This window comes from Paroedura picta, chromosome 16, assembly GCF_049243985.1.
Source record: "Paroedura picta isolate Pp20150507F chromosome 16, Ppicta_v3.0, whole genome shotgun sequence".
NCBI classification, from domain to species: Eukaryota; Metazoa; Chordata; class Lepidosauria; order Squamata; family Gekkonidae; genus Paroedura; species Paroedura picta.
In genome coordinates this window covers 1,597,892-1,617,981 of record NC_135384.1, presented here as the reverse complement: position 1 = coordinate 1,617,981, position 20,090 = coordinate 1,597,892, and the positions used below count along the sequence as shown (strand labels likewise).

Genomic DNA, 20,090 nt, shown 5'->3' with positions numbered 1-20,090 from the left:
TTATTTTTTTCTAACTTTAAATACTTCTGAAGGGAGTGGTTTATTTCACTCCTTTTCCTCTAGGGCAAGAAAGGAAGAAGAGAAAGGGGGAGGGGAGGGAAAAAACACCCTGATTACTGCAGTTCATTAAAATATTTTATCCAAATACACGTAAACAGACTTTGCTGTTTTCCTAGAGCTTTAAAAAAAATGTTTTTAAAAGCCTTTTCTTTTTACATAATGTATGTATATCATCTCTGCCACTATGATTTTTTTTAAAAGACTAAGTTGTCATTTAACAAAACACACATAGGGAGGTTCTATTTATATCTACCCCAGGGCAAAATTTTTGCCCCAGAGGAACAAGTAAATGTAAAATGAAAGTGTGGGGTTTTGAAGATTAATATCACTGATTATTTATTCCTGTCTTTCTTAGAAACTGTTTTCTCGCCAAACAGTTGGGGAGCATTTTTAAAGCCAATCTGGGGAAACACTATGGCCACGATCCAGCACACTGTTACACAAATTGTAAAAGTCCCACTGAATTCAATGTGGCTTCTGGCTATAACATACGTAACTATTTGCCAGATGGTCATCTTGTTATAACTACCCCTTTTATAAATGAAAAAAGGGTAATTCAAATGAGGAAGTATTTTATAAAAATTAAGCTTTGTCGGTCTAGATAGTTCTTTGAGCTTAAAAACATGCAGGCTTTCAACAATCCATAGAAAATTACCTTTAAAAAAATGGGACTGCAGAGAAAAATTGTTTTTAAACAAATGGGCTCCAAAACCAAAAGACACTTTAACTAACCAAGCTTTATTTTTGAAAGTTCCAAGATAATCTTGGTAGGTATCTCACTGTTATTTTTTGAGCAAACTGGTATAGCATACCTCTGTGGGATCATTGTCCGTGGGGTCGCGATGGGTCGGTCACACGGCTTCGCAACTAACAGCAACCACCTTGGTGGGTATCTCATGACTACAAACAAGATGCTTCAAGAAGAGAAGCTAAAGTAGGATTGCATTTAAATTTGGAAGTGGCATAATGCTCCACACAAAACACTGCAAACAAGCCTAAAGTGGAGCCCCTGCTTGCACCTGGGACAGATGCTGATGTAGTCTCGGGCTCATCTACCATGATGATACCCAAGAAAGGAAGCTAAACTGAAACTTTGTCTAAATTGAAGTCAGTGTACAGGGACCCAATTCGGCAAACTGAAATATGTTGCTCACATGACTGCTTCCATGGGCAGCGGAGAAATTGTTTATACAAATAAATACTAAATATAGTTAAATGGAACAATAGAATAGCCATTTTACTGCACATGATCTGACTGTGCATGGGTTGATTGTTTTCTCCCCAACTGATCTGTTCTTTCCACCAGCATTCTGGTTGGCCTGGTGGTGTGCTGTAGTTTTAAACTATTCCAGCACAGGGTAAGGACATCATCAGAAATATAATTCATGTAATATTTTCAGATATTTTGAATAAGTTAACCACAGTTGATCCCCCATCAACAACTATATGGCTTTTAAAATTCCCCTTTGATTTTCTTACTCGTGTTTTTCTTTTCAAAGAATGCTGGAGATCTACCCTGTACATTTCTGATGCTTTGTTGGAGAATAAAGCCCTTGCGGAAAGACAGACTTCAAACACGACGCCTACAGACAATTATTCTACTTAAAACAACAGGCTTGTTATCGAATAGTATCTTTCCTGTAATACATAAATGCAAATGATGCACATTGGATGGCCCTGTTGCCACACTCACTTTCCAAAATACATCTTTGTAGTATACGCCTGATTCTTGTACTAACTGAACACTCAAAAATATTGCTCAACAAAGGTGCATCCTGAGATTTGAGATTAACTGGATAATGGGAGGCATGTTCAAAATACCCCAACTTTGTTGTCACGGACACTGGACCATGGGTGTCATGGCACATCTCCATACATCTTCTGTAACACTGCACTAGGCATGGTGGCAAACTTCACCACTGCCTAATAATCTTCAGGGGCAAGAGTCTGCAGATTTTCTCCCATCTGTCACTTTGCCAGAAGTAAACATGAAGTAAACATGAAATAAAAATAAAGTAAGCATGAAATAAAAATACTAGGTAGTAAGGCCCCAGGTAGTAAATCCACCTGGACAACAAAACCCTAGTCCTAACTGCTCCTTTGGGAGAAAACGTACTTTAGTTCAGAAGAGCCGCTTTCTGCGCAGGGGCACTTAAACCCATGTCACATCCAGTCTAAAGCCAGTGGTGCTGCAACCGGTGGTCCCTCTCTCCCCCAAAGACTGGGAAAGGGAGCGTCCTGTTTACAGAAAGAAATGGAACACAGTCCGCTGCTACAGAATAGGGCAGAGAAAGTGCTCTGGTCTTTGCATAGCAGTTTCCCCCACCCCACCCCACCCCGACTTTTTAAGTGTCCACTGAGGAGTAACTGTGCCTGCAGGATACACCATGTGCAAAACGAATGTTATCCCCCACCTGGCTCTTCTATTTAATGCAACACCCTCCAAAGCCCTCCAGGATCTTGGGCACCAATCCCGTTCACTCATGTCGAAACATTTCTCTGGCAGTGCTCAAAGCCAGCCAGCGCTCTCCAGGAGGAACCTCGGAGGTTTCATGCTGACAAGATCCTTTGCTCTAGAATGCAATGTCTAGCTCATGTACAGAGCATCCCTTTGCCCCGTGCAGAAGGGAAACCTTCAAGGGGTAAAGCAAAATCTGAATTAAAGCCTCACACGAAATGGCTGCAGCATCATATTTATTCAGTTTGTTAAAATACAGCCATGAGAGCAGAACAGACATTTCCAAATAATGGAAACTCCTTTGGTTCTTAACCCTAGTTGTTTGTGGCTTTACCCTCTTTGCTCAAGGGAAAAACTTGGGAAGAGTAAAACATCCCTCTCTCTTGTCTGCCTTTGATGTTCCTTCACAATGCAGCAACCATCAAATCCCATCCGGAAACCTACAGCATGAAACCAAAGGGAGGGGTGTGTGTGCATAGTGTTTATCTCAATAGTTTGCACCCAATTGCATCTTGTCTTTTAAGAGGGTCAAAGATACATAGCTCATTACGCCACAAGCCTGCTCTTCCCTCAAGGGAACTGCTTCTGTTCAGCTTAGGGGGAAAAAATCTTTCAAGGCCTTTCCCCTCCCGATTACTGTGCAGCTGAAATACACACAAAGGTAGAACCACACACATTAAATCTGTGTGAGAGCCCATGGGAGCACGGGAATGCTAAACTTTGATTCAGAAAACCCCCAGTGCCATCTGTTGCAGGTTCTTTCCTGTAACCTCAGGCGATTAATTGACACCTTTACCATATTAGGAGGGGGGAGATTAATTGACACCTTTAAGCATACAGGGAGGTGGGGGGGGGAGATGAACAAGACCTCCCACTCCTTGGCACTCCATCAAAATTCACAACGAAATTATAATTGGCAGGGTGGGGGGAGTTAGTGCAACTCATCACTCCACAAAAGGTTCTACTGAATTTGGCTCTCGGGCAAACAAGAGCCTTTGGGGGATGTCCCCGTTCAAAGGTCAAGCTCTCCAGACGCTGCATAAGCTGGCTGGACTGGAGTTTCCTCGCCTACTGAAAAGTGATGAAACATGACCAAGATCAGCTTCATACCCACAGTGCAAAGTGGGGTCATGTCCCAGCTGACGTACGACAGTGCCTCATGCGGCTTTCGAGCCAAGAGCCTTTCGGAGGTCGGTTGCCAGGGCCTCCCTGGGCTTCCTCAGGGCACACCTTGCTCAGCTTCCAAGATCAGGCTGGCGGGGGCCATCCAAGGAAAGGTGGCTTCATGTTACACTAGGGGAAAGGATGGCCAGTCTGAAACATGCAACGAGACAAAGAAGCATTCATTTTTAAAAAACGTTTCCTCGGGCTGGGTTGTTTTTTCTAGGTAGAGAATAATGCCAGGAATCCCTAGAGAGGAAGTCTCCCTGGAGTTACGGGACCTGCCACTTCCAAGCCGCCAGGCCATGTCCACGCCTTCAAGCCCCATCTCATAAGCCACCCTTACAGGAGGCTTCTCCTCTTCCTGCCGCAGATTCCAGGGACGGCAACTATCCAAGGAGGAAGAGAGAGAGAGAGAACAGCTGGCCTTATGTCACGAGAGCCTGGGGCTTTGCGGGCATTACACGGGGCTAGACAGATGCCCACTATCTCTGCCACAGCTGAGAGATTTTGGACACCCCCAGGGACAGCTGGAAGAGGTTATTCCCTGAGGACTCTTCAGCTGTGGGGAACAAGAGCCAACAAAATGCAGAGGTACAAGGTCGACTCCAAAAGTGCCTGAGGTCCAACTCTCCAGGAAGGATTCCCTGGGCACCTTAACCACTGCCCCATCAAAGCCATGTTCTTTCCCTCCCATAAACCAAGCACTGAATTCCCACAGTGTTTGTGTAACAGGCCATTTCGACCCAACCTGCCTGGCCCTGTGGTTTGCAAGCCAAAGAGAGCCAAACTCACAACCATAACCCCAGGAAGTGCCACCCACCTGTGCCAAGGAGCCCCACCTATAAAGGGAAGACCACAGACAAGGGTGAAGAAAGCACCAGCATTTTGAATTGGATCTGAACACAAATAGGCAGCCAGGGAAGGGACTAGATCAGGAGGAAAGGGGGCACAATGTGAGCCCTGATCTTGTGAGATCTCAGAAGCTAATAAGTTGTCTGCCTGGTTTTTCTTTTTCTCTCTTTTACCATTTCCAGTTTCCAGATAGTCTACAAGTACAGCCCCATGTAAGAGCACCTACAGTGCTCCAGTCTTGAGCTTACTGCCATATTGGGGGTCTGCAAATGGGGAACCGAAACAAAGATGAGGGGAAAGCATCTCTCATTGTCAACGGGCACCAGATTCTCTAATTTGTTCTGTGTTGGAGTTTTTTGGGGAAGGGAAGAATATTGCAAGAGAAGAGTTCCTGGCTCCTCACACTCGGAGTAAATTGCCACAAACCAGCTTGTGAAAGACTTGGGACGTGAGAAGACACAGCAGCACCAACAGGAAAAGAGCCATGACGCGGGAGTTTGGAGCAATCAGTGTGCTTAGTACCCATCCATGACATGGGTTTGCACACCTCCGTTTGGCATCAAGGAAGGGCTTCTGGAAGAGAGAGTGCCCCAATCTGAAACAGACTCTACTGAAGATGGGAGTGTGGCCAGCTGAAAGGCCATATTGTGTATTTAGAGCTGCGGACAGGATGTGTAACGTCTGCTAGGACGATGTTCTTTTACTGGTCCTGCTTCGATGTGTTTAGGACGGAATCAGAAGCTGCCTTTGAAAGCGAACAGACTGCTTCTGCTCAGCCTCCCCTGAGATCTGTCACGTTCTCTTCTTTTAAAGAAAGATTTCCTTCTCCTCCTCCTTCTCAGAGGACGCCACTTTGCCTACAGACACAGGTCAGCAGGCAGAGAGCCCAGCGGCTGCTCGCCTAGAGAGAAACACCCCTAAGCAATTACTTCTGAAGCGAGCTCACTGGAGGCTATACCTCTCCACGGGGTTTGCTGCTTCCACGAGCTGAGCTGTGATTCAGCTTCCTCCCCACAGCAGGAGCCACAGATGTTCCGATCCCACATCCCAGAGCGAGGGGGTTCCGTCTTCTCTCCGTGAGATTTTCGATTGAAATTCTGAGGACAGAGCCTTTTGAAAGCCAGGACGTGTGCGGTAACCAGACGCCTAGTGTGGGCTGAGGCTTGCAAAGACTTGGACATGGATTGAGAGAACCGGAACACAAAGGCTGTGATTAGGTGGCAGAGCCCCTGCAGAACACGCAGAAGGTCCCAGGTCCAGTCCCGACACCTCCAGTTCAAAGGACCAGACAGGAGGTGACGGGAGTGCCAGACGCCCTGGAGAGAGACCCCTGCCAGTCGGAGTAGATGATGCCGACCACAATGGGTAAGGCAGTGCACATTAGGCATGAGGGGAATAGTAGGGGGTGGGGTGGGAATCTTTTCCATTAACAGCACCAAAACATACTGAGTTAATTCAAGAGTTTGCTTTGTTTCTGTATGTCAAAGCAGATTCTGAGCTGATCCCAAATATTAGGACCAAATTTGATATCTTCGAATAAGACCGCTCTGTCTTCACATTCTGAGTGCCTTCAGATTGGGTAAGGGCCAAAGTTAGCACCCTTTTCAACTGATCCAGCCCTCTGAAATCACCACGAGTCAACAGTTTTTCCTTCACCTGTATGTGCAGGTACTGCATATACAGTCTGTGTTTTACGTTTTTATACCACCCAGGTTGGCATGCACACGCTCCCTCCACTTCCACGACAACCCTGTGAGGCAGGTTTTGCGGAAAGTGACTGACTGACCGCCAAAAGCACTTCCTGGCATTTGAGGCCGGAGCGCCCTCATCTCAGAACAGGCTCCCCTCTACATAAGGGCTCCTGATTGGATCCTGGCCCCCTCCTCTAAAGCCGTGGCAGTGGGACGAGGTGCACTTCAGGTCAGGGCCCAGGGACTGGAAGTATGGGGACTTCAGCCCTTTCCATGCAACATTTCCCAATTTCGCAGATTAAGCTCTTACGTTTTCCATGCGTGACAGTTCATACAGTATTTCAAGACAAAAAGGTTTTTGCAGGCCTCTGGGCAATGCCACAGCCCCGATCCAGTTTGCCTCTCTGTGTTTGACAAAAACATGGGGAGACCAGACCTGCTGTGCGTGGCCTGAGTTTGGATGCTCTACGTTTTCCCCCCTGCAAGGAAGAACACCAATGGAGCCCCCTCAGATTGTCATGGCCCTGGAGAACAACAAATCTGCCAGAGTAAAGGTCCACATTCAATATTTAAAACGATTTCAGGAATTGCTCTGCCTTCAAAGCAGCTACTGGTGAGTCACTGCTGACATCTAGTGCTGAGCATGGGGAATGGCATGCCTATAGCAAAGAGAATCAGGGGTCCCCAACCTTTTAGAGCCTGTGGCCACATGTAGGATCTGGACAAAGGGCAGTGGCTGCAGCCACAAAACGGCTACAGGAGGTGGAGTCACATATACAGAGGAAGCCCAAGGGCAAGGAAGAAGAGGGGTAATTAAAATACACTGGGAAAGGGGTAAGAAAGAGTAAAGCCAATATGGTGGCAGCTGCCTCTGAAAAGTTATTTTAATCTGTTTTATAGTAAAGCTCTTTAATAATGCTAGAAAGACGCCCTGGCCCTGTTTGGTAGAAAGAGCAAAACTGCAAACCGGGTTCTTACGAAACTGGGAAGCAGCAGCCCAGGCGCCCTCAAGCCCAGCAAAAGCTCCGTCTGCCACACAGCCGCCTTCTCAGTGCCCGGCTCTGAAACAAGTCAAAAGGAAAGACCTTTGTGAGCAGTGCAGGACACGCAAATCCTGCCCAGTTTATTACCTTATTGCAGAAAGAAATGGGTCTCAGTAGGCAGAGAGGCCAGTCAACGCAAGGTGAAAAGGTGACCACAGGCTCAGCCAAGGTTTGAGACCCCGGCTGTAAGGGGTTAAACAGTGGGGGATATAATGGGTCCCACCCCCCCTATGAAGGGCCCAGTTGGCAACTGTTCCCCGCTCTTCTCTTCTCTCTGGGATTACCTAAAACTCAGTGAGGTCGTCATTGAAGTACAGCAGGATGGCCGGGGTGAAAGCGTCTGCGTCCATGTTCAGGTTGTAGAACTCCTCGTCCTCATCCGGGATGTGGTTCTGCTCCAGGTTCCAGTCCATGTCCAGGTTGACCCCTTCGTATTTCCAGGTGTAGCTGGCGGCGTGGGCATTGAAGGGAAGGTACCGTCGCAGGATCTCCCAGATGGATTCTTCAGAGCACACCTGTGGACAGTTTTTCCGTGATGTTCACAAAGGGAACTGCAAAAGAAAGGCTGAGAACATCTCTGAACTAAGCTCTTCCACCTCCGAGCCCTCAGTGGGAGCAGCCATGTTCCCCTTCCTAGCCTTTGCCCAGCAGATGCCCTCCACAGAAAACCAGAGGTGGCAATAAGGATCCCTAAGCAACTGTGCATATAGGAAACTAAGGGTGCCACGATGGGGAACAAATTAAGTCAATGGAAAAATATCACATGCACGCACACCATACTAGAAAAGCCCAAGTCGTGGGTCCTCTTGCACCTTGATTCCGTGGTAGGAGCGAAACGGGACTCACCTCAAGCACATGCTCCTGCGAGGTCAGGGTGTTGATGATCCGTATGCGCCTGGTTTTGGCAGACAAGATGCCCACCTCATACTTGGAATCTTTCCACCAGGGCTTGCCGAAGTCATTGGCCCAGTCGGAGCGAGGTAGCGGAGGTGGGATGTGTATGAAGCGACCCTGGGGGGTGTAGTACTTGAGGCAGCCTGTCAGAGGATCGATGTGCGTTAGGATCTGGAAGGGGAAAGAAGACGGGTGAGAAGCTTACGTTTCCATTCTCAGCTAAGAGGGATTTCGACACAGGGCCCGACCAACTGGACACGGCCCTACAGTGTGACGCTGGATTAAAATGAGAAGCCTCATTCAGGGATTTGCAGGAAGAGAAACAAGCGTCTCTCTTTATTCAGCATTTCCGTGTCTTTCTGCCTGCGGCATCAAAATTCAGGGAAGAAGTTGTCAAGAAATTTGTCCCGATGCCAAATAGAAATCAAAGAAGGATTTTTTAAAAAGTCTAAAGTGGGACGGAACATCACTTCCTGACTGAAAGTCATGCAGAACAATGTGGATAGGATAGGTCTCAAAGAATAAGGAATATTCATTGATTATGCCATTAAAGAAATGTTAGAGAAGATTTATCAGAACAGTACCTGTCAAATCTAGAAACTAGCAAACCTGGACTCACAGTTCTTGCTTACAGAAACTTTAAAATTTGGGGGAAAATGAGGATATTGGACAAAGGTTTTTTTTTTTTTAGGACAAAGTTTTACTTCCTCCAGATCTGCAGCATGAGGATTTTAATGGCAGATAACAAGCAGCCTTAGAGAACAGTAGACTGTAGAATCTAGACATACACAATATTTTCAAGGATATTTAAATGTTCATATTGTGAATTCCATTTGGCTTGTTATTAATACTCTGTCCTTTTTGCTGAGACTCAAAATGAATTCCATGGAGTAAGTCAAACACAGTCAATGGGACCGGGACATCCAATGAACAGTACAAGAGAGTGTGGATGACAGAAATTGAAAGCAAACAGAAATCTCAAAAAGAGCTGGAACAAAGTGTGAATTCTTAAATATGACTTTGAGCTCTGACAGGATGATGTTTTCTTAGCCTTTCCCAACAACTGTTTCTTGGACAGAGGTCCGTGGGATTAAGCATTCATTTTATAGTCCCTACGCAGCTTTGACTACACTCCTGTGCATACTTCCTTAGGAGTAAGCCCCACTGTATTCAGAAGGACTTACTCTCAAGTAAAGGTGCCTAGGCACAGTCTTTTGGACAGCCATATGCTTTCCTCAAAGCCACTAGGTGATTGTGGAGACTTACATCCTTGGTCTTGGGGTTGAACCAATGGCTGATGTCTTTCCCTGCTGCTTCTAGGATCGGCTTCAGCAAGAGATCACCTGAACAGGCAGAGAGAAAACCAAAGCCAGGGCAACAAATGTCAGAGAAGGAGGCAGCCAGTTGCTAGTGAAAACTCAAAACAGAGTCATGTAGTACTTTAAAGAGATGTTGTGGTAGAAACATCCATGGACTAGCAGCTCATTTCTTCCAGGAGCTGTGGTACTCTACAGTACCACAAGAATTTTTTAAAGGCTAAATTACGCACTGGTTGGGACTCTGGCCACACTCCAAAGGGCCATTTCTTTGGGGGCATTACCCCCCCCACACACACATACACACACCCATCAATGCTGAGGAGGGTGAAGGCAATGCAGGATGGAGAGAAACCTGCTTCCTAAAAGGCATTCATAAAGAGCATTGAAGCACCACTTTCCGAATAATTCGTCAGAGGGGGAAAACTATGGGCCCTGTTGCATTTAGACCACTAGCAGGGGTCACTGGCGGACAGAAGAAGAAATTTCATCTCCCACCGTGCTGTTAGCCATCCCTCCTGGAGCAAAAGGTTTGCTGCGAGGTGCTGCTGTGGGATTGCCAGCAACCTAAAAGAAAGACAAGCTCTCAAAAGAAGTGGATATTAGTGACCAGGTGATGCTATTTACTTCCTTCTCCTAAAAAAACTCCAGCTACCTGTTAACACATGCTAAGCCAGCATGGTGTAGTAACAAGGCTGTGCACAAGGGGAAAAAAGAAGAAGAGTTGGTTTTTATGCTCAGCTTCTCTCTACCAGAAGCAGTTTACAATCTCCTTCCCCCGCCCTGTAAGGTATATGGGGCTGAGAGAGCCCTGACAGGATTGTTCGGTGAGAACAGCACCAACAGGACTGGGGCTAGCCCAAGCTCACCCAGCCGGCTGCATGTGGAGGAGCGGGGAAATCAAAGGCTCGCCGCATTAGAAGCCGCCATCTTTAACCACTACACCAAAGGATTCAATAAAACAAACCATACAAAAAGCTACTCGTGGAATCAATGACAACCCTACTGACAACCGCACGAGACAGAAACAGACTTTAAAAATTCAACAGCAAGTGAGAAAGAGCCAGGCGGGAAGTTCTTTCCACGCAGTTCCAGTTTCGCCCCAGGCCGACCAACCCCTGGAAGCCGGCTGGGGCTCTTGCACGCCCTCGCCCACCTCGCGGGGTTGTTGTGAGGACAAAACAAAGTGGTGGGGGGTGGGGGGCGCTACCCTTGTGCTCGCTGGCCAGGCGGCTGAGGTCGTGGACGCGCCCCAGGAAGGACACCCAGAGGTCCCAGGGCCGGGTGTGCACCGACACCTCCTTGGCGCTGTAGTAGCGCGGCCGGAAGACGTCCATCCCGAGCAGCCGCGCAGGACGCTCCCATGGCAACGCCGCCGCCGCCGCCGCCGCAAGGCCTCTCGGGAAACCGAGTCTGGCCCGGGCGGAAGCGAGCGCCGTCGCGCGCGGGCTGCCGGGAGCCCCGCTTTGCGCACGCGCGCGGCCTCCTGGGGATTGTAGTCCCCGGTCGGGAGGCGGGGCGAAGATGGCGGCGCCGGCAGCCCTTCCCGAGCAGCAGCGGCGGGAGGAGAACGGCTGCGAGAACAGCCCCAGCTCCGGGGTAAGGGGAGACCCTCCGCCCCCGCAAGGGAGGGGAGGGGGGTGGCGCTGCAGAGGGGTCTGTCCCGGGCCCTTAACACTCTCCCTGCAAGGTAGGCTGGCCTTTGCACGCGGCGGCCCCAGGGGGGCTCCCTCGCAGCCAGCCGGTGGTCGCTCGCCCGAGGACCAGGATCCGGAGAGGGACAGCGCAGCTTGCAGAGCCAAGCAAACCCCGCTCCTGCCAGCCTGGGGGCAGCGGCTGTGCCAGATCAGGCCGGGGGAGAGCTGCGTGAAAACCACCACTCACCATCCTTTGGGGCCCGCCTTGCAGGGCAGGGCAGGGGGAGGGGGGGAGATGCTGTGGTTGGAGAAAAGGTGGGATGCAAAACGTGAGCCATAAAGAGGATCCTAAGTTCTGTGGCCACAAATGACAACCCGCCGTGTGTTTTGTTTTTTGTTTGCCAGGAATCAGGCGAGGAGAAGGGCGAGTCGTCGTACCAGCGCTCCCGCTCCAAGCTGGAGAACCTGCTCAACAAGAGCATGAGGATCCGCATGACGGACGGGCGCACGCTGGTGGGCTGCTTCCTGTGCACCGACCGGGACTGCAACGTCATCCTGGGCTCCGCCCAAGAGTACCTGAAGCCCACAGGTGAGGCCTCACCCCAGGTTGCCACGGGGAGGGGGGGTGATATATATATTAAAAAAAAATTCCACTTGTATCGTTTCCCCAGAGGGCTCAGGGTTGCTCACAACAGTCATTAAACCTTATTTAAATGTGATGGTGCCAACCTGGCCTGAAAAATACTCTCCCTTGTCAAAACCACACTGCTGACTCCTCAAAGGCGTGCCACGGAATCATTTTTCCCACACCGGCAAAGTGGTTTGCTGCTGCCTTGTTCCAGAGCTAGGAAAGAGTTTCCCCCTTCTTTGGAGAGGGTGGAATTTGGGCGTTTCTAGGCCTCCTGGAGAGGAGAGGGTGCAGTTGGAAGAAATCTGACCCCTGGTCCATCACAGCTAGTCGTTTACTCACTTGGGCAGGGGCATTCCGAGGACTCAGGGCAGAAGCTGTGCCGCGGATCTGCAGCCCCTCCCCAAGACAGAGTCCCTGGTTCCCTGGAGAAGAGGGTGGCTCACAAGGGACCCAGGCTCTGCTCTTCTCCTCCTGCAGACTCCTTCTCCGCAGGAGAGCCCCGAGTGCTTGGCCTGGCGATGGTCCCCGGACATCACATCGTCTCCATCGAAGTGGAGTTGGAGAGCTTGGCCTCCTTGCAGTACCTGTGATGCAGCAGCAGAGAGCAGCCGATCTCCACGCTGGGGGAGAAAAACGGATCTGGCGCCTCCCAAGGACTCTGCGCCCCGCCCCTTTGGGGACCCTCCAGCCGCCCGGCTTTGCCCGGACGCTGGCTGTATTGGACCGATGGGCAGTGGGCAAAAGGGCTGCACACACCCCCCCCCCAGGACTTGGGAAGCCTCCAGCCCTACCAAGGTGTTTGCCGGTTAAAGATGTTTGTTAGCTCTAGTAAAATCTGGCTATTGCTCTAAGTTGGTGGTGCATTTTCTAGCTCCTTCCTCATGAGCCGAAGAGCGCTGTGTGGTCCTCATGGAGGAGAGGCCTGTCGTGGCTACTAGCCTTAGTGACTAAAGAGAGCCTCCATGCTTGGAGGTAGTCAGGCTCTGAATCCCAGCACCAGGAGGCAACTCAGGAGGGGAAGGCCTCCCTGCCCTGCTGCTGGCCCTCCAGAGGAACTGGCTGGCCCCTGGGCTAGACGGGAGGCATGACTAGATGGACCGTCTCTGGTCTGACCCAGCAGAGCTCCTCATGTTCCCTGCTGCTGCCTCTTAGGAAACCGTGGAGCCCCCCTCTCCCTGCACTGGGGGAGGAGGGGGGTCAGCCATTAGTGACCTCTGAGCTACATGCAACCTTCCAGAGGTGTGAATAAGGGGAGGAGGGGGAGAGTGCTGCTCCTCCCTTTGATCTGCCTGGGCTTTCCAAAACGGACTGGGTGGAGGGGAGGGAGGTGTTTGAAATGGGGAGGGGAGCCAGCTTCCTCCAGGTGTCTTCCTGCCATCAGAGTCTTCCCTCCAGGAAGTAGTTGGGGTGAGGAAGGCTTTGGTGTGATTCCAGTCAGCAGGAAGGGGGGGGGAAGGGGCCCCTCCTTTTGTCCTTCCCGACATCCTCTCTTTCCTTTTCCTCCAGCCACTGGAGATCCTTTTCTGTTAAATCTGGCTCTTGCCCCTTCACCCCAGGGTGCAGATAGGCCCCCCTCTCCAATCTGTGGAGAGTCAGGTCAAACCCCGCCTCCCCCAGTCCCCAATAGACCCCCAAATGCCTAGAAGCTTGCATCATTCTCTGCAAAACAGAAGTTCCAGTTCCACACCAGGAACCGGCCGGCCCTGATAATCCTGTGTGGATTAAAAATGATCCACTGGGTTCCAAGATCTGGCTGTGGAGGGGATTACCCCATCACCACTCCCTGGTAGGATTTTTAAAAGCTTTTGCAAATTCTACCCTTTTGCGGGGGGGGGGGGGAGCAGATGAAGATGAGCTGGTGTTTTTGTATCCCTGTTTTTTACTGCCTGAAGGAATCTCTTGCCCTTTGCCTTCAACCCTCCCCAGAAACAGCTGGGGGGGGGTGTCTGTCCCCACCCCCACCCCATCAAAAAGCACAATGGGGGACGCAGGGAGGGAGGAAGAGAGAGCCAGGGGCCGCTGTCTTATCTTATCCGCGGTTCCTTCCTCCCTGAACGTGGAGTTTCCAGTGGCCTCTTGGCGCCCGGGGCTGACTCAGCTCATCCTGTTTGGAACAGGATATTCCCCTTGCCTGCCCCACGGCACGGAGTCGGCTTTCCTCGCACCTCGGACACCCGCGAACACGGCCGGCAAGGCTCAGCCGATGCGCAGCGACCCCAGAGGGGTTTTCAAGGCAGGAGGCGTCCAGAGGTGGTTTGCCGGTTTCTGTCCCGGGACCCAGGGCTGCCTAGGGGGTCTCCCAGGCCAATGCTAACCAGGAACGGCCCTGCTGAGCTTCCCGGCTGTGGTCAGATCGGGCTAAGATGCGTCACTCAGGTCCTTCAAGGGGTCGGAGCCGGAGACATTATAACTCACCCCAAAGCCCACAATCCAGCCTGAAGCCTCAGTGAGCAATTTCCGGATCCGAGGAGTGAGTGACAGCAGGGGCCTGGGGGCCTCGTGGTAGGAGGGAAGGGGTCTGCTTTGAGTTGTGGTTCCCTGGGAAGGCTCTCTCGTCTTCGTTCCTTTCAGGGCAGGGTCCCCGACTCACAGGAAGCTTCCTTTGGTCTCTCAGAGGCGGTATTTTCCTCTCAAACTGGCAGCTGCTCTCCAGGGTCTCGGGGACAAGGGTCTTTCCCATCCCTCTCCTGCCTGGTCCCTTGAACTGGAGACGTTGGGGATTGAACCGGGGACCTCCTGCAGGCCAAGCCGAGGCTCTGCCACTGAGCCTCCTTTGGCACCCAGCTTCTGTCCTCCCAGCCAGCCTGGCAGGCTGAAGGAAGGGAAAAGGAGACATGCCGGGAAATGGCCCCTTGGGCCAGGCTCCAATTTGCTTGTCCAGCTGGGAGGCCCAGTGGAAACCTGACCCGTTCCCGGCAGGGTGCCACCAGGTCAGGCAGCAGGCTGTCCCTTCTTCCCCTTTGGCCTGGCCGAGAATCCGGACAAAAACAGATGGTTGGAAGCTCACCCCACTCCATATCACAGGGCTTGTCAAAGCTCTTAGGGGAGACGTGCCAGCTGTTTTGGGCCCCCTCCAAAACCCAAACTCGGGCAACGCCCAGGGAAGAGCAGAGAACACAGGGGACGGGGTGTGAAGCCAACCCCCTCGCCCTTGGCCACAAAGCCGTAGTCGGCATAAGAGAGCCAGCCTGGCATAAGGATCAGACTAGACCTGGAAGACCCGGGTCCAGATCCCAGCTCTGCTGCGGAAGCTTGCTGCGCCATCTACCCAACCTACCTCACAGGGTTGTTGTGAAGATAAACTGGTGGAGAGGAGAAAGATGTCAGCCACTCTGGGTCCCCACTGTGGTGGAAGGACCGGCATAAACGAGGCAAATCAATAAAGCAAAAAAAAAGTATATTGAAGGAACTATCCGAATACATTTCTGAGGGGGAGGGCAAATTCTGCCTCCAGTGTGATGACAGAGCCAAGCAAAAACTTTGAGTGTCACAAGAATCAAAAGCAAGCGCAGCAAAGGGCTGGCCTTTTGGAGCCCCAGCACAGGAGAAGGGGAGTTCTCCCCCCCCTGCACCCACTTAAATCTGGCCCATCTGCTCAACTTCTAGTATTGGTAACTCATCCAATTCCCCACGTAACTTCACAGACACCCCCCACCCTTCAGAAACAATCAGATATCAGCATCTCTCTGGGTTTCTTTTTGGGGAGATGGGGAGGGGGGTGCCCCATTACGACCCCAGAAGGCCCTCAAAAGGCCTACTTCAGTGTCCAGTAAGCAGACAGTGAAAAGAGGGCAAAATCTTTCCTTGCCTCTTCCAAAGTTGAGCAAAACCATGAACTGATCCTTTTCCCAGCTTACGACCCCTGGAGTGATGTTTTTCATGCCATGCTTCTGGAGCACCAGTCCTGGATGGAATTCAGCACCTCTCTGAAGGCCCACCTCTGCACATGTTCAGGGAGAGTCTGATGCACCGTTGCAAATTCCACTGCTGTGAAGTATCCGCTGACTTGCAGGGGGGAGCCCGGATCTTCAGAACTCCCTAGCTTAGGCTTCTCAATAGAGTCATTCCCCTCTCCCACCCCCCCGTTACTCCTGCACCCCCCCCACCCCGTCCCAACCTGCCCCCTCGCCCCTCCCCTCTCAAACCCAAACTTTCTCCACGGAGTCCAGATCCTGGGTGCAGCAACAGCTGGAGCGGTGGTAGCGCGACACCGGCAGGTTCTTGTAGACGGCTTTGCTGTAGGGGATGAGGCAGTAGCCGAGCTGGAGGCGGCGAGCCACGCGGCAGTAGGCGGCCAGGGCCAGGACCAGGAGGGGCACCAGGAGGGCGAAGCCCACCACGAGGAGAGCGACCGCGCCGGAGTCGTGCAGGTGGGCCCTGCAGTACTGGGCCTGGTTGTTCAAGAACTGCAGAGAAAGGGAGGGAGGGAAGGAGAGGGACCACAGTCAGCTGGTTCTCAGGCGCAGGCAGAAAGAGCTTGGCCACGTGCCAGCATGCTCCATCAGTTTGCCCAGCTGGGCATCCCAAGTTCAAATCTGGGTGGCCTTGGGCCAGTCACACGCACGCCCTCAGCCTTGCCTACCTCGCAGGGGGGTCCTGAGGGTGCAGTGGAGGAGAGGAGAAGGAGGTGAACCACTGTGGGATGCAATCGAGGAGAAAGGCGAGGCGGAGGTGAGGTAAATAATTAATGGAGGAACCACCTGGGGATTTGGGCTGAGCACCTGTGGAAGGCGGAGCTTGGGAAGGGGAGAGAGCCCCGCCCCCTCAGGTGGGTTCCCCAAAGGAAATGAAAATTATATTTGTTACAATAAGAAATTTGTCGAGTGAGAATCCTTTGAATCGTCATCAGTAGAACTGAGGACCTTTTTGTTTTGTTGCTAAATGAATTCTGATTGTAACAATTATAAAAATCTACGAAGGAATCGCTGATGAAGTTCTGGAGCACGAAAGCGTCTGTTTACCAGCCTACATTTGGGTGATGATTTATTAAATGACTCGGATGTTGTTCCTCAGCTTTTTCTCATTTTGTTTGGGGACCTGACCAGGCTGGCGAGTCTTTGGTTTCTCTAGCCTCCAGGTGGGGCCTGGAGATCTCCTGGAACGACAACCATCCCCAGACTACAAAGATCAAACTCTGTGGCAGATCACAGATTCAAGTGAAGTCCCTCCCCTCCCCACCCCACCCCTCTCTGCAAGCAACCGCCTCCAAATCTCCAGTTTTCAAAGTCTGGAGTTGGCAACCCCGTAGCCCCTTCCCCGTTCTTCTGCCTCCGCTTCTCAAGAAAGGCCAGGCCAGTCCAGGCCTTTCCAAGCCCCAGAGGAGGTGAGGGCCCAGGCGAGGGCTGGGCCACTTCCTGCCAAAACAGCTCCCTCCCTCCCCAGGACAGAGATCCCAGATGCCGGAAGAGGGGGCAGGGCAGCCCATCCTTTCGCTTTCTGGAATGCACCCTGCATCTGGCCCGCCCCGCAAGGTTATCAAAGCCGCTAGTGCTTGGCATCTGCTTTGTGTCACTGCGTACAGGAGAGGAGGAGGAGGAGGAGGAGATCTCAGAGTCAGATTCGGGAGTTTCGTGCCCAGCAGCTGCTCTCCCAAGAATTCGCACTCACAACATTCATGTCCCAGTAATGTGTTTTGCAGGCTGGACTGGGATGGCCCACCTAGGTGGTTGTGCTGTTTTCTGCCCTCCTCCCTGACCCTACCGGGGTGCTCTTTCTGGCCGCCGCTGTCTCTGCTCTGGTCAGGATACAAAACTCCTGGTTTGGGGGTTGGGGAGGCTAATGCTGCAGAGACTCCAGGACTTCCTAAGTGGTCTCCCCCCCTTGATGAGGCTGGGCTCGCCTGGGCATCCTTTCAAGATCTAGCCAAGTTCTTGGGGATTGCAGGGGTATCGTCGCAGGATTCTTGCTGTCTTCTGGAGCCGATGCATGTCCACGTGTTTCTTGAGACTTCTAGACACTGCCCCAAAGGCTCCAAGGACAACAGGCACAGTGGTCACCTTCTTCTCCCAGAGGCACACGTCTTGGTATCTCTCGGCCTCCTCCTGTTCTTTCTTGTCTGTTCCACTGTCCCCCTGGGATTGCTACCTCAATGATCCAAACCCTATTTCTAAATTTTTTTTCTCTACAGCTTCCCACGATCTTGTCTGGTTTGTGTTCCCATGCATTTCTGGCTGGTTGGGAAGCCCCGTGTCTTGCAAAGAAGCCAGCGCAGCCTAGCTGCGACTGTCCGGCGATGGTCTTCGTAGGCTGGCAAAGGGGCTACGTGGGGCCCTCTGACCTTCTGAATCCGGCCTTGCGTGCTCTTTGTTTCAGTCGCCTGTTTTTGTGCAGACTCCTCCTGTTTTTTTCAAGTTTCCTTGTTCGGAGACGCTTCCAGGTGTTTTTGATATCAGCTGTTATTATTTCAGCCGGCCTTTCTCTCAGGCACCCCAGGCAGGTTTCAAACACAGCTTTTAAAAAAATTAATTCAGCACGCAAATGCCGAGAGCATTTGAAAGGAGCAGCGATGGGCTTGTGACCAAACAGATTTGCCTGCCGTGACACCCCCCCCTTCCCCCAAGGAGGGCTACGGATGTGACAGGCACAGAGACCCGCTTGAGCTCAGAGCATTCCACAGCGGCCGCCCACCCACCCACCCACCCACCCACCGCCTGCCCCCAAATCCCCTTGAGCCAAGACCACCCTAGAGGGGCCACAGCTGCGGGGAGAATTCTGGAGGAAAGGGGGGGGAGCCTGGGGGTGGGGGCTGAATTGTGAACAAAATCCCAGGGCTTAGCAAAATTTTTGCCAGTTGATCTTTTTTTTGGGGGGGGGGGCAAAGGGAAACATTCCTGAAATGTCAAGAAATGGGCACCGGACTTATTGAACAAGCAGCCAAACCAGGGTTAGGGGTGGGGTGGGCTCTGATGGGATTAAAACATCCGTCTCACTCACCTTGCTGAAAGCGTTCTCGTTACCATAAGGCCTGGGACAGCTGGTACCGTGAGCATACACAGAGGGTCTTTCTTCCCCAAGGCAGCCAGGCTGCCCAGACCCAAGCTGGACTGGCGGGCAAACTGAACCCATTGCAGCCCTCCCTTTGGAAAGCCCCCCCCCCGTGGGACCTCCCCCCTCGGTTTTGGGCTGGCGGGAGCAATCTGCATAGCCCAGGGGGCTTGGGGAAAGGAAAAGGCGTGGCTGGCAGGACTCAAAGGGCAGTGGGTGGGTGGGTGGGTGTGTGTGGGGGGGTGAGGCAAGGAGGGTCTTGTGCCCCCGGGGCAGTTTTCCCAAACAAAGCAGCCGCACGTGGAGACAGCCCAGCCGGGGCCATTCCACACACATTCCCATCCCTATGCTTAAGAAAACTTTTAAAAAGAGCTACGCAGAGAGGCGTGTGGCTGAAAGAGGAAGGAGGTTCCCCCTCTAACTAGCCAGACTTGGGTCTGAAATCTTGGTTGCGGTTATTCGGTGGGGGTCAGAAAGACACTTTGTGCGTGCTCAGAGACACTGCTCAGCCCTTCGGCCTCTGTCCATCTCCCGGAGAAGAGCAGCGCACAGATCCTACATGCAAAGCAGGCTGTGGCCTCAAGAGTTGCATCCACCCCCCCCCACCCCCGCAGCCTTTTGGAGCAGGAAGTCGGGACCTCCCAAGGACCCCAATCCCCTGCATGGGTAGCATGCCCCCTTCCCTCCGTAAAGGCCCTCCTGGACCCACAGTTCTGCTCAGGGACCTCCAGACCGACCCGCACCCTGCTGTCACCCCTCCCCTTTGGGCCGTGCCCATCCCCACCCCTGAGACTCCGCAAACTGGGGAGAAGCGAAAAGCAGAGCTCACCTCAGAATGGCACAGAAACCCGAATCCGAGCAAGACCCCCGCGGGGAACAGGATGACCCCGAAGATGACCCCCACCAAGAGGAGGTTGAGCAGGCCCACCAGCAAGTTCTGGATCGTGACCAACACGGCACAGGCCCAGCAGTCCAGAGACCCCCGCAGCTCCAGGGCCCCTTCCCCGGCGTAGGGAGGGGGCGGCAGGGGAGAGCCCTCTGGCCCGCACTCTGGCTCCGGGGACCCCGACCCGGCCCTCTGGCAGCGGCTGTCCAAGCCCATCCTGGCGCCTGACTCCTTCTTCCCCAACGCCTCCTGCCACGCTCTGGCCGGGCTCCTGAGTTTGCAGCATCCTTTACGTGCTGCTCCCAGGCATCCCCACCCCCTGCCGCTGGGCCAGCCTCCGACTCTCCGGGATAATCTAGGAATGCCACACACACACGCACACACACGCACACACACTCGCACACCAGGCCCAGCCAAACCGCCCGACCCCGTCCCAGGGATGCAGGGAGGGAGGGTCCCCCATGCCCTCAAATT

General features: G+C 52.4%; 3 protein-coding genes across 3 annotated transcripts; 1 reads left to right on the top strand and 2 right to left on the bottom strand.

Moving 5' to 3' along the window:
* Positions 1–7,081: 7,081 nt before the first annotated feature.
* On the bottom strand, positions 7,082–10,891 carry CYB5D1 (cytochrome b5 domain containing 1). The gene is made up of 5 exons (XM_077314370.1): positions 10,689–10,891; positions 9,429–9,505; positions 8,115–8,333; positions 7,553–7,783; positions 7,082–7,286 (listed from the first exon to the last, which is right to left on the bottom strand). Exons 1-4 carry the CDS (start codon positions 10,813–10,815, stop codon positions 7,553–7,555), a joined length of 654 nt encoding a protein of 217 aa, XP_077170485.1. The 5' UTR covers positions 10,816–10,891; the 3' UTR covers positions 7,082–7,286.
* A 20-nt stretch (positions 10,892–10,911) lies between these two features.
* NAA38 (N-alpha-acetyltransferase 38, NatC auxiliary subunit) lies at positions 10,912–12,597 on the top strand. Its single transcript, XM_077314371.1, has 3 exons — positions 10,912–11,077; positions 11,521–11,704; positions 12,224–12,597. The coding sequence occupies exons 1-3, from the start codon at positions 11,003–11,005 to the stop codon at positions 12,334–12,336; spliced, it is 372 nt and encodes a 123-aa protein (XP_077170486.1). The 5' UTR covers positions 10,912–11,002; the 3' UTR covers positions 12,337–12,597.
* Positions 12,598–15,861: 3,264 nt separating this feature from the next.
* Positions 15,862–19,949, bottom strand: TMEM88 (transmembrane protein 88). Its single transcript, XM_077314867.1, has 2 exons — positions 19,560–19,949; positions 15,862–16,152 (listed from the first exon to the last, which is right to left on the bottom strand). The coding sequence occupies exons 1-2, from the start codon at positions 19,830–19,832 to the stop codon at positions 15,886–15,888; spliced, it is 540 nt and encodes a 179-aa protein (XP_077170982.1). The 5' UTR covers positions 19,833–19,949; the 3' UTR covers positions 15,862–15,885.
* Between the last annotated feature and the right edge of the window lie 141 nt (positions 19,950–20,090).

What these genes read in the sequence shown, in the direction of transcription:
- CYB5D1 (XM_077314370.1), bottom strand. Translation starts at nt 10,815, where the DNA reads ATGGACGTCTTCCGGCCGCGCTACTACAGCGCCAAGGAGGTGTCGGTG. An exon ending in TCAACCCCAAGACCAAGGAT is followed by an intron (nt 8,334 to 9,428) that starts GTAAGTCTCCAC and finishes TTCCCCTTCCAG; the next exon opens with ATCCTAACGCACATCGATCC. An exon ending in CGCAGGAGCATGTGCTTGAG is followed by an intron (nt 7,784 to 8,114) that starts GTGAGTCCCGTT and finishes AACTGTCCACAG; the next exon opens with GTGTGCTCTGAAGAATCCAT.
- NAA38 (XM_077314371.1), top strand. Translation starts at nt 11,003, where the DNA reads ATGGCGGCGCCGGCAGCCCTTCCCGAGCAGCAGCGGCGGGAGGAGAAC. An exon ending in AGAACAGCCCCAGCTCCGGG is followed by an intron (nt 11,078 to 11,520) that starts GTAAGGGGAGAC and finishes TTTGTTTGCCAG; the next exon opens with GAATCAGGCGAGGAGAAGGG. An exon ending in AGAGTACCTGAAGCCCACAG is followed by an intron (nt 11,705 to 12,223) that starts GTGAGGCCTCAC and finishes CTCCTCCTGCAG; the next exon opens with ACTCCTTCTCCGCAGGAGAG.
- TMEM88 (XM_077314867.1), bottom strand. Translation starts at nt 19,832, where the DNA reads ATGGGCTTGGACAGCCGCTGCCAGAGGGCCGGGTCGGGGTCCCCGGAG. An exon ending in GGTTTCTGTGCCATTCTGAG is followed by an intron (nt 16,153 to 19,559) that starts GTGAGCTCTGCT and finishes CTTTCTCTGCAG; the next exon opens with TTCTTGAACAACCAGGCCCA.